Source organism: Dictyostelium purpureum (assembly GCF_000190715.1).
Source record: "Dictyostelium purpureum unplaced genomic scaffold DICPUscaffold_359, whole genome shotgun sequence".
NCBI lineage: Eukaryota > Evosea > Eumycetozoa > Dictyosteliales > Dictyosteliaceae > Dictyostelium > Dictyostelium purpureum.
In genome coordinates, this window is record NW_003519695.1 from 1 (window position 1) to 12,143 (window position 12,143).

Here is a 12,143-nt window from a genome sequence, read left to right on the forward strand (position 1 = left end):
AACAAATAAATATTTATATTTATATATATATATAAATTAATTTTTTAATATTTGGGGGATTAATATATTAAACAATTATAATATATTTGTTTGTCTGGGACTTTATTTTATCAATTTAAATATAAAAAAATAACTAAATTATTAATAAATATATAACAACATCATTATATTACAAACCAACCATCTTTTAACCCCAAAAACAAGTACCGTATGTTATCTTTTAAAAATGAAGATAATACCTTCGAAAGAACTAAATATACCTTTTTTTTAATTTATAAAGAATATTAAATTTTTAAATATAAATATTTTTTTATTTTTTTCATTTCATTTCTAAATTAAAATCAATTAATTAAATATATAAATAAATATAAACTAAAACCATGTTAAATAGTAAGTATAATTAATTTGTAAATTTTATAAATTAATATTTTATTAATTAATTTAATTTAAATTTAGAAATTTTAATAAATTTAAACCTTGGTGCAAGTAAAAGAGAAAATAAAACAAACTATAATGGAAATGACAACCTCAAAAATAATAAATATTTAGAAAACTATAAACAAGGTAGTGCTCTTTCATTCTCCTTCTTTACAAGACCCCAATATCTTGGTTATTAACCAGTATTTTAAAAAAATATATATATATATAAAATTGGTCGACGATGCTGCTTGTAAATAAATAAATGTTTTATAATAAAATCATCTTTTTTAAATTAAAAAAAACAATCTTTTTTATTATTTTATTTATTTAAAATATTTTATGTATTTATTTACAATGATTGTTGTATATATGTTTATTTAAATGTTTTGTTTTGTTTTATTTTTGTTTTTTATTTTGATTAGATATAAAAATATTTTATAATAAACCAGCTTCTTTGAGTAATTGAACTAATTTGCCACTTTTGTGAAGCTTGGTAGTATCTAAAAATTTTGAAGAAAAATGAATTGTTAGTATTCAAATTATTTACAATTTTTAAAAAATAATAATAATAATAATAATAATAATATGAATTACATACCATCACAACCACCAATAAGCTTTTCATTGATAAATACTTGTGGAACAGTTCTCATACCTGAATGTTTTGCTAAATTGGCTTGCATTTCGGCACCATCTGATTCTCTGTCTAATTCGACAACAAATGGTTTAACACCAATTTGTTCAAATAAACTTTTAACACTAACACAATATGGGCAGAATGTCTTTGAAAAGATAATTAATTTGTGTGATTTGATTAAATTAACAACTTTATCCATTTTTTATTTGTATTGTTCTTTATGTACTTTTAATTAATAATGATTATCAAAAATGAAAAAAAAAAAAAAATTTTAAAAATAAAAAGAAAACGAAATTTTTTTTAAATTAAAATGAAAAAAAAAAATAAAAAAAAAACAAATAATTAAATTTATTTTAAAAAAAATTAAATTAAAATTAAATTAAAATTAAATTATAATAAAAGAAAAAAATATACAAATAATAATATTTTTGAATATTAATAAATCTATTATTTAAGTTATTTAATTATTTTAAGTTGAGTTGTTTTTTTTATTTTATAAGTTTTCAAAAAAAAAAAAAAAAAAATTTTAAATTTCATATTCCAAAGAATCTTTTTTTTGATTCTTTTTGTTTGAAAATTTGATTCCATAATTTCTTGTTTCATTTGATTATTAATTAATTACATATGTAATTAATTAAAATTAAATAAAAAATAAATAAAAAAATAAATAAAAAAAAAGAAGGGGTTTATTTGATGAGAGAATTATTATAAAACATATTAAAAATTTTATTATAAAATTAAAAGGTAATATGCCTGATTTAAATAAAGGTCGGTCAAAGTAATAATAATGACTAAAAAAAAATTATGTATTGGGAGGGTATGACCTTCTCTGGATAGTGTAATTATTTATTATACTTAAAATATAATAAATATAATAAATATAATAAAATGTTTTTATATAAATATAAATATAATTAAATAAAAAATCATATTTTTTATAATATGAACTTTTTAATATTTAAAAACTGATACCTGTAGAGCCAGTAACCAAATAAAGAACTAAGAATGAAAAGTGAGTACTAACCCAAATACCAAAGTTGAGCATGAATGTCTATAAAAAAATAGTGAAAAATTATTAGTTGGTTGTTGTTGTTTTTAAAATGAAATGAAAAATGAAATGATATTTACCATAATAATACCGGCATATTCTTTTTCGTGATCCTCAGCTTTAGTTGGACCAAAGATCATAGCTAAAGTACCACAATAACCATTTGAAAGAGCGAAAATAAACATAAAGATGAATTGCCAAGCAAAGTTATCGAAAACTACTGGTTTAACGCAAAGTGAAAATAATGGGAAGAATGCTAAACGAAGAACGGTTGGAATCCAAAGAGTATTTGGTTTGAAGATGATGAGCCATTTTGGTAATGTTCTACCAATGAAATCACCAATCATAAAAGTTAATACAAAATAAATTTGGAACCAAGTTTGGCCAAGTTTCTTTGACTCGCTAGTTTGAATAAGACCTGTAATACCTGGGAAAACTGAAAGAGTGGTAAAGAAAACCAAGAATACAACTAAAGCCTCTCTCCATACCTTTCTTAAAATCTTGAAAATTGAAACCTCTGGTTTTTTGACTTCACCTACATCATTAATTGAACCTTCTTTGGTCTTTGATGCTTCATAAGCTGTTAAAAAGTATTTGGTGAATGGTAATTGAAGCAAAAGTACAAAACAAAGTAAACATAAAATCATAACACCTGCAGCTAAGAAAAAGAAAATATAACTGCTCTTTTTGAAGCCCTCTGGAGTGTTTGATACTGAAGCTGTAGTGATGATACTGAAAACTGAAGCAATAATACCTGCTACACCATTACCACTCATAACTGCACCTGTATAATCACCTGGGAATAAGGCTACCAAACCCATAACGGTACCAAACAATAATGATACTGAACAACCAGCTAAAAGGGTACAAAGTAAACTGATAATCATACTTGTGGTTTCGTTTTTATGTAAAACTGTATCGTTGAATGGCATCCAAAACAAAATGGCTGCTAAAATTAAAAAGAAAACAAACATACGTGACTTGAATGAAAATTTTGGCATAATCTTTGATGATACAAATAATAAAATCCATTGGAAATAGTTGTATGCCAATGACATTAAAAATGTATATGATTTATTTGGATAAATTGAATTATAATATGCTGATGATGTAATAAAACAATTAAATGGTAATAATAAACCAATACCTAAAACTAAAAAACAAAACCATGCTAAACCAAACTAATTAAAGAAAGAAAAAAAAAAAAGTAATAAAATAATAAAAGGGTATTAATATATAGTTTCTTTGATATATAGCTATTTCTTTATGAAAATCAATTGATAATTACTCTATCTGGTGGTGGTTTCATAACTGTAATGTCAGATTCGACCAACGGTGAATATTCATGTTTATTAAGTCTACCCATTTTTTACTTTTTATATATATATATATATGTGTGTATGGTATACTTTGATTCTATAATTATTTTTATTTTTAATAATAAATTTACTTTGTTATATTATTGTTATTTTATATATTATGAATTTATTATTGTTAAAAATAATTTGAAATTCTTAAATTAAAAAAATATTATGTAAATATATATATATTTATATTTATATTTATCTCTATCTTTATTTTTTTTGTATTATTATTATTAATAATTATTATTTAAAAAATAATGAATTATATATATACAAAAAAAAAAAGCTGTGTGGTTAAAACCAGTGGTAGTGTTTTGATTTTTTAGAAACAATATTAAAAAAAAAAAAAATTTATATAGCAAAAAAATAAAAAATAAAAATAAAAAAAAAAAAAGAAAAAAAAAAAATAATTAAAAAATAAAATTTAAATATCTCTGTAGAATTTTCGTTTTTTTTTTTTTTTTTAAGGCATAAAAAAAGGCTTAATGTAATTTTACCCGGAGACGTATTTTTTTCAAAAATATTAATAACCTAATAATAAATAAAAATAAAAAAGAAAAAAATAATAATATTGAAAAAAAAGAACCAAATGGAAAGAAATAGAACTTTTTTCTACAAGATATTTTATAGATATTAAAAATGAAATTTACGTAAATACATGAAAGATAGTGAGTCAAAAAAATATCGAACGATTTTTTTTTTTGGTTTTTTAAAATTTTTTTTTTGAACTTATTACAATTTTACACAAATATTAATTGAGTTATAAATCGAAATATTAAATTGATGTTAAATTTATTACAGAGATTTATTAGTTAAATTTTTTATGTACATGTTATTATTATTATTATATATTATTTATTATTATTTAATTATTTATTATTATGATGGTTAAAATTTACAAAAAAAAAAACAAAGAAGTTGAATGGTTTTTAAGTTGCAGTGGTAATGCTTTGGGTTTGGTGGATATGGTGTTGATGGTGATGTTTTTTAAATTCTAAATAATCTTTATATGACAATTCTTCTTTTGTTGATTGATAACGAGTAAGTTTAATAGATGAATAGAATGATTGATCTACTTTGCCATTATATCCAGCTTTTTTAATTAATGCTCTAAGTGCTTCTTCTTTTGACCATTGCTGTTCTGGAATAACTTCTGGTAAAAATGTACCTGTAGTAGTTGACAGTGTGGTTGGATTGGTAAATTCAATCCAAATACCATGGGTGCCTACTTCCCAATCCCATACGTCTTTAGCCTCTTCAAAATCTAATAATAGTGAAACTGCACAATGAAGCTTTGGTAATTCTTTTTGGGTGATTGGTGAGAAACGATGATCTTTAAGTGCGCTAGTTAATGAAAATTTTGATAGTCCTTCAACTAATGGTTTTTCTGAAAAAGTTCCAATACAACCTCTTAAAATTGGTTCGTCATAGTTTTTATTGTCAATCTTCCAAGTTACAAATAATGGACTTTAATAATAAAATATAATATAAAAAATAATATAATTATGTTTTATATTTGTATATATTAAAAAAAAATAATTAATATATACTATATTTTTTTATAAAGTTTATTTATTTATGATTATTTCTCTTTTATCTATTTCTTATTATTTATTATTTATATATTATTAACATACAATGGTTCATTTGTAAAGCTTGGTTTATACATTGGTTTTGATTCAAAGTGATGAATTAATGTATCCCAACAATATGCTACCATTTCTTTAGAGGCTTTAAATTTTGATTTACCACTCATTTTCTTTTTGATTGTTTTTTGTATTATTATCGTATATATTTATAGTTAGTAGTGATAAATTGTGGTTATATGTATTATGGTGATGCGTTGATAGTGTGTGAATAAAAGCAATTATTAAAAAAAAAAAAAAAAATTTTAAAAAATTAAATTAAAAATATAAAATAAATAAATTTAAAAAAAAATAGTTATTTTTTTTTAGGTAATAATTTTACACTTTTTTTTTTTCTTTAGACAATAGACAAGGATATTTTCATTTTTAATATAATAATACAAACAATAATATATTAATATGAAAAAAAATTTGGGTGAATTTTTTACTCTTTTGAAGTTTTTTTGCAAAGATTTATTAAACGTGATTAGGTTTTGAATCCCCAAAGATTTAAAAAAAATAAAAAAACTATAAATAAAAAATAAGTTTTAAGAATATTTAAAAGATATTGAGTTTAAATATGGTTTGTATATTTTAAGAGTGTTTTTTTTTTTTTTTTTTTAATGATTGAAACTATTTACAACAACTTTGCCTTTTGCTTGGTTTGTTTCGAGATACTTGTGGGCATCTTGAATTTCATTATATGAGAATACTCTATCGATAACTGGTTTTAATTCGCCAGTTTCAAAAAGATGAAGATAGTCTTTGGTAAATCCAGATACTAAATCAGCTTTGTAATCGTTGCTTCTATTTCTTAATGTTGAGCCTATAATGGTAAGTCTTTTACTTAAGATTGGTGTAATATCAGCAGTTTCTTTGATGTGTGAGCCTGATAAAATACCCTATTAATTTTTTAAAAAAAGATTAATATATTAACAAATAATGATTAAAATTTTGTTTAATTGTTAAACTTACTTGAATAATCATAACACCATCTAATGACATTGATTTTAAATTTTGATTCCAATATTTTGCACCAACATAATCGAATATTCTATTTACACCTTTTTTATTTGTAACTTGTTGAACAACCTCTAAAAAGTTTTCTTGAGTTTTATAATTGATTGGATGAGTACAACCAAGTTTTTTAATGAAATCTGCTTTTTCGTCACTACCAACAGTACCAAAGATTAAAGGAGCACCGGCAGCTCTACATAATTGGACCAAAGCAGTACCGACACCACCTGCAGCAGCATGAATCATGGCAGATTGGCCACGTTGATAGTTTGATAATGGATGTAATGCTTGATAGGCTGTTAACCATGCTTCAGGAATTGCAGATGCCTGTTCGAATGTTAAATGCTCTGGTTTTGGAAATGCTTGATTTGCTGCAATGGTACAATATTCACCATAGGCACCTCCTCCTACAATACCAAATACTGGATCACCTTTCTTATAATGGCCATTTTTATCAGCTTCAACTACAATACCTGACATTTCTAAACCCAAAATTTCAGAGTCTCCTGGTGGTGGAGGATAACGTCCCAATCTTTGAAGAATATCGGCCCTATTTAATGCAAATGATTTAACTTGTACTAAAATTTCATTGTTTTTTGGTATTGGTTTTGCGACCTGTCCAACTATTAAATTTTCTATTCCACCAAATTGTTTTAATAAAATTGATCTCATCATTTTTTTTTATTATTATATTGTATTTATACAATTATTAAAATATAAATTAAAAAATAATATACTAAAAAGAAAAAAATGTAATGAGTAAAAATAAAATAATAAAAAATAAAAAATAAAAATAAATTAAAAAAAAAAATAAAAAAATAATAAAAAATTTTAAAAAATATAATTATTAAAATTGGGGACAGTGTGTGAACTTGTGTCGAAATATATTCCCCAAGTAGGTATAAATTCATAATTTTCATTAAAATTTTCTATTTACCATTTTTCTTTTTTTTGTAAAATTTTTTTTTTTTGTTTTTATTTATGTTATTTTAATAATGAATTTAATTAGGATATGAACATGTTTCCTTGATTTAAAGATGAATGGCTACATTCAAAAAATTTTAACAATAAAACTTTTTTTTTTTTTTTTTTTTAATTTTTTATAAATAATTTTTTTTTTTTTTTTAATTTTTTAATTTTAAATTTTTTTTCATTTATCATAATAACCACAAATATTAATTTATTATGTAATGACTCAGCCACAACCTAAAAAACCATTATTTGCCGCATACTCCTCAAATAAAAACCCAATATTAATCGATGAAAAAAATAAAAATGATAAAATAAATATTACACCACCATCTTCGCATCATCCTAGTCCAACATCATCTCGCCCACCCTCACCTCCACCAATACCAATATCAAAAAACAAAGCATCAGCATATTTCAATATTACTTTTGATGATGAATTACCTCCATCCCCACCTCCCTCCGCATCCACCTCAACAACTATAATACCGTCCTCATCATCATCAAAAAAAAGAATAAACCAAACAACATATAGTAGTAGCAGCAGCAGTAGTGATAGCGATAATAGTAATGATAATAAGAAAAGAAATAAAAATAAAAAAAAGCCAAAGAAATCAACTTTATCATTTTTAAACGATGATGATTTTTCAAATAGTGATACATCCAGTAGTGACAATGAGGGCTTTGATTATAAAAGAAAGAAATATAAACGTGAGGAGAAGGAAGAAATTGAAAGGGAAAGAAAAGATAGAAAAAAGAAAAGAATAGAAAAAGATAAAAAATATTATAGCGACAAAGATAGAAATGCAATTTCCAACGATTTATTTCAATCAACTGAAAGTAATGATCAATACTATTTTGAAAATACAGGCAACAAAAGTAAAATTAATATGATGAACATTCCTAAAAATTTAAACTACAACTATGATAATACGATGATTTTGGGCCTAAAAGATTACAAACTAGCCTTTAATAAAAAGGATGGTTTTCAAATTGAAAATTCAAATGCCTTCTCATCTTCAAAAAATAATCAACAGAAAACTAGATATTTTAAAAATCAACCTCCATCAACCATTATAGACAATAAATTAGTAGAAAAAGTGTTTCCAATACCAAACTTACTTGATCCATCTAAAGATAAATCCGCTACTGAAATCAAATTAGTTGTAAATCAAGATACCAATGATGATAATGAAGAAAATGAAACATATGAAACAAAATTACAAAGAAGACTATTAAAAGAAAACTCTGAACTAAATTATAAAGTTGAACAAAATCCAACAGATATTGACCGATGGTTAGATTTAGTTAAATTTCAAGAAAACTTTCAACAATTTAGTGCAAAGAAGAGTAGATCCAAATTTTCAATGTACGATAGACAATTAACAATTTACAAGAATGCATTGATGGCCAACCCAGACTCTGAGAGACTAACCATTGAATATTTGAAATTGGCAAGTGAAATATGGGATCAAGAAAGAGTATTAAATTTATGGAACGCACTGATTCAAAAGAGCACTCAAGATTTTTTAGACTACCAACAGCAAGTGCACTCTCAACATCAAGCACACCCAACGATAATAAGTGAAGATCTCTGGAGGGAGTATATAAACTTTTGCCTATCAAATTTTAATAACTTCACTGTAAACAAAATGAAAGAAACCATAACTCAAGTCATAAGAAAACTTTTGATTAAAAGACGTTCATTTAAAGTTAAAGAAAAGAATTTTATGGAAAGGGTTCAAGTTGTTGAAGAGTCAATATTGCAATTTTTATCACAACTTACTAGATTCCTTCATCAGGCTGGCTATAGCGAAAGAGTGGTCGGTATTTATCAAGCACTAATTGAACTTAATTGTTTCGAACCAATTGCACTATCAAATGAACCTCAATCAGTTTTGCTAAAAGAATTTAAAGAATTTTGGGTCTCGAACAACTATGCAAAAATTGGTGAATCAAATTCCATTGGTTGGTCAAATGCATATAATCAAATACTGAATGACAAAATCAACAGTACAGGAAAAAATGATGGTGGACTTGAAGATTTGGACAACCTATCCATTGAAGAAATTGAAAAACTACTAAAAGAGCAAGAAGATTTAGAAAAGCAAAGTGAACTTAACCAAAACAATAATGAAAATTTATTTACAATTAACGAAAGCAACTTCAATGAACAAAATGATGACGATATTAACCAAGATGATCAAGATATTAATAAAACCAAAGAGTCATATAAAAACAAAAACACTCCCGAATCAATCCATGAAAATAAATTTATAAATTGGGGCAAAAACGAAATTAAAAAAGATACATCAAAATGGTTACCACTAAATATAGATAAAGCAACATTAAACGATGAAATGGGTGAAGAAAATGATCAAGATACTGACAGAGTGGTCCTGTTTAATGACGTTTTTGATCTACTATTCAAATTTGTTAGAGATGAAATCAAAATCGAATTAATATTTCAATTTTTAGAATTTTTAGGTGTACCAATTGTATTAGATGATAAAATACCACCAAGGTTCCCCTTCAACCATCCTCTTAGAAGAGAATCTATAAATTCAATTAATGAGAACAACATCTCTTTATTGTTCAAAGATTTACAGGATCCTAAACAAATCAACACTGCAACTTGGTATCGAACATTCGAAAATCTAAGAAAACATCAACCGCTATCAAAAGATCGAATACAATTTATAGACTCAGTTTTTAAACTCATTTTGGACAGTAGCAATATTAAAGTAAAAGAAAAACTATACATTTCATATATACACTTCAAAGCGACTTATAGCATGGATGAAGCAAAAATTTATACAAAACAACTATGTGAAAAGTTTAAACAACTAATTTATTTTGATATCTATGCCTCACTAGAAATTAAATCAAACAAAATCAATGAATCAAAATCAATCTACCAAACCACATTACAATATACAAACCAGCTAATTCAACCAAACAAATCATCACCACAACAGCAGCAGCAACAACACCAAATAAATATAAATCAACAACTACAATTTCAAATCGATTTCATTTATAGGGAATACTTATTTTTAGAATTGGATTTTATTTATCAGTCTGTTCAAAAAGATCCTCAAATTTTAAAAAGATTTATTAATAATTCTAAACAAAATAATGGCTCCATTTTAGATATGTTCACACTACCAATTCACATACTGCAATGTTATATCGAATCAAACTATAAAAAATATACACCAACAAACAATAATAATATAACAATAAAAACCCGTTTAGACTATTTGAAATTTAAATTTAACGAGAAATATCAGCAATACATCACAAACCATCAACAACATCAACATACCCCTCCGTCAATTGATTTCGTGCTATGCTTTTTAGTATTGGAGTTAATCTATAGTGGCTTTGATAAATCTTTATTTTTATTTAATCAATTTATATCAATTTATTTTAAAAAATTTACAATTAATCATGAAATTTTAACTATAAGGTAAGTTGTTTTATAATATATCTATTTGTTTAATTTACAATGAACTAATTTTTATAAATATTTTTTAGGTTTATTGAAATAGTTTGTAAAATTGGTAAACTAGTAAATATCGAACCATTTAAAATTAAAGATTTAATTATCAAATCATTGGATGACTACTATGATCACCCGAAATTAATAACTTTATTTTTAAATTGGGAAGGTACAAACCAATTAATAAATAGAGTTAGAGTCTATTTCGATTTACAATCAAACAAAAACTACTCTGCTATTTTTTGGTTATTTTCAATTAGATTCGAAATTAATAAGCAAGGTGCTGCATTAAGAATTAAATCACTATTTGAAAAATCAATTCAATTATCAAGGTATGCATTACTTATATTAATATAAAAGTTATCTTATTATTTATTAATTTATTTTTTATTTTTTATATTAGATGTAAACATAACTTTATTTTATGGAAACTATATATAGAATTTGAATTAAACAGAGGCAAAGTTAATACTGCAAAATCAATTTACTATCGTGCTATAAAAGAACTACCTTGGTCGAAAACCATTTGGTTATTGCCCTTTACAAATGACAAACTATCTTCAAGTTTCAGTGACAGCGAATTCGTCGATTGTATAAAACTTTTAAAGGAAAAAGGTATAAGATTAAGAGAAAAACCAGTCCAATAGAAAAAAAAAAAAAAAAAAATTTTTTTTTTAGATATAAAATTTTTTATTCTATTTTTTTTTTTTTTAATTTATACTTTATATTTATATTTATTGTTATTTTTTTAAAATCAAAATTATAATTTTAAAAATAAAAAAATAAATATAAAATATAGAAATCTTCTATAAAAATATAAATTAAAAAAATAAAAAAAATAAATAAAACTATTTTTTATTTTTACTAATAAATTATTTTTATTGTTTTTTATAATTATTTATTTTATTTATTTATTTATTTATTTATTTATTTATTTATTTATTTATTTATTTATTTATTTATTTATTTATTTATTTATTTTTTTTTTTTTTTATTTTTTTTTTTTTATTTTTATTTTTTTTATTTATTTATTTTATTTTTAAAAAATATTGTTATAATTTTTTTTTTTTAAACAAATAATTATAAAATATTTTGATTATTTTTAAATTATGCGCTTAATTTTAAAATTAACAACTACATTTTTTAAAAATTTGAAAATTTAAAAAATTCGCGCGAGTAAAACAAAAAAAAATTTGAAAAAGTAATGTAAAAAAATTTTTAGTGTGGGGTATACATGGAGGAGAAATAAAAAAAAAAAAAAAAATTTTAATTTTTCAAAAATTTTTTTTCTATTTAAATTTTTTTTTTTTTTTTTATTTCATTTATATTTTCATATTCCAAATTTTTTTTATATAATTTTTTTTAAAATTTTTATAACCAATACAAACAAATAATCAAAATGGTCAAACCAGCCGCAGGTAAAAAACCAACTGAAAACAAAGAAAAAGCTGTAACTCCAAAAGTTACCAAGACCGCCGCTGATGGTGAAAAGAAAAAAACCAAAAGAAAGAAGTCTGATTACACCTCGTTTCTCAACTTATATCCACAAGTTATTAAA

The 12,143-nt window shown here is 23.2% G+C and overlaps 5 protein-coding genes across 5 annotated transcripts; 1 reads left to right on the forward strand and 4 right to left on the reverse strand.

Annotated features, from left to right (window-relative positions):
• Nucleotides 1-680: 680 nt before the first annotated feature.
• Nucleotides 681-1,291, reverse strand: DICPUDRAFT_92898 (uncharacterized protein). The gene is made up of 2 exons (XM_003292611.1): nucleotides 1,019-1,291; nucleotides 681-920 (listed from the first exon to the last, which is right to left on the reverse strand). The coding sequence occupies exons 1-2, from the start codon at nucleotides 1,254-1,256 to the stop codon at nucleotides 856-858; spliced, it is 303 nt and encodes a 100-aa protein (XP_003292659.1). The 5' UTR covers nucleotides 1,257-1,291; the 3' UTR covers nucleotides 681-855.
• A 458-nt stretch (nucleotides 1,292-1,749) lies between these two features.
• Nucleotides 1,750-3,784, reverse strand: DICPUDRAFT_99412 (uncharacterized protein). Its single transcript, XM_003292612.1, has 3 exons — nucleotides 3,394-3,784; nucleotides 2,186-3,286; nucleotides 1,750-2,108 (listed from the first exon to the last, which is right to left on the reverse strand). Exons 1-3 carry the CDS (start codon nucleotides 3,469-3,471, stop codon nucleotides 2,016-2,018), a joined length of 1,272 nt encoding a protein of 423 aa, XP_003292660.1. The 5' UTR covers nucleotides 3,472-3,784; the 3' UTR covers nucleotides 1,750-2,015.
• Nucleotides 3,785-4,398: 614 nt separating this feature from the next.
• DICPUDRAFT_83259 (uncharacterized protein) lies at nucleotides 4,399-5,225 on the reverse strand (the record flags this gene model as incomplete). The annotated part of the gene is made up of 2 exons (XM_003292613.1): nucleotides 4,399-4,936; nucleotides 5,107-5,225. 2 exons carry the CDS (start codon nucleotides 5,223-5,225, stop codon nucleotides 4,399-4,401), a joined length of 657 nt encoding a protein of 218 aa, XP_003292661.1.
• A 489-nt stretch (nucleotides 5,226-5,714) lies between these two features.
• Nucleotides 5,715-6,786, reverse strand: DICPUDRAFT_157395 (uncharacterized protein; the record flags this gene model as incomplete). The annotated part of the gene is made up of 2 exons (XM_003292614.1): nucleotides 5,715-5,996; nucleotides 6,070-6,786. The coding sequence occupies 2 exons, from the start codon at nucleotides 6,784-6,786 to the stop codon at nucleotides 5,715-5,717; spliced, it is 999 nt and encodes a 332-aa protein (XP_003292662.1).
• Nucleotides 6,787-7,267: 481 nt separating this feature from the next.
• DICPUDRAFT_99413 (uncharacterized protein) lies at nucleotides 7,268-11,232 on the forward strand (the record flags this gene model as incomplete). Its single annotated transcript, XM_003292604.1, has 3 exons — nucleotides 7,268-10,552; nucleotides 10,621-10,917; nucleotides 10,989-11,232. Exons 1-3 carry the CDS (start codon nucleotides 7,302-7,304, stop codon nucleotides 11,230-11,232), a joined length of 3,792 nt encoding a protein of 1,263 aa, XP_003292652.1. The 5' UTR covers nucleotides 7,268-7,301.
• Nucleotides 11,233-12,143: the final 911 nt, after the last annotated feature.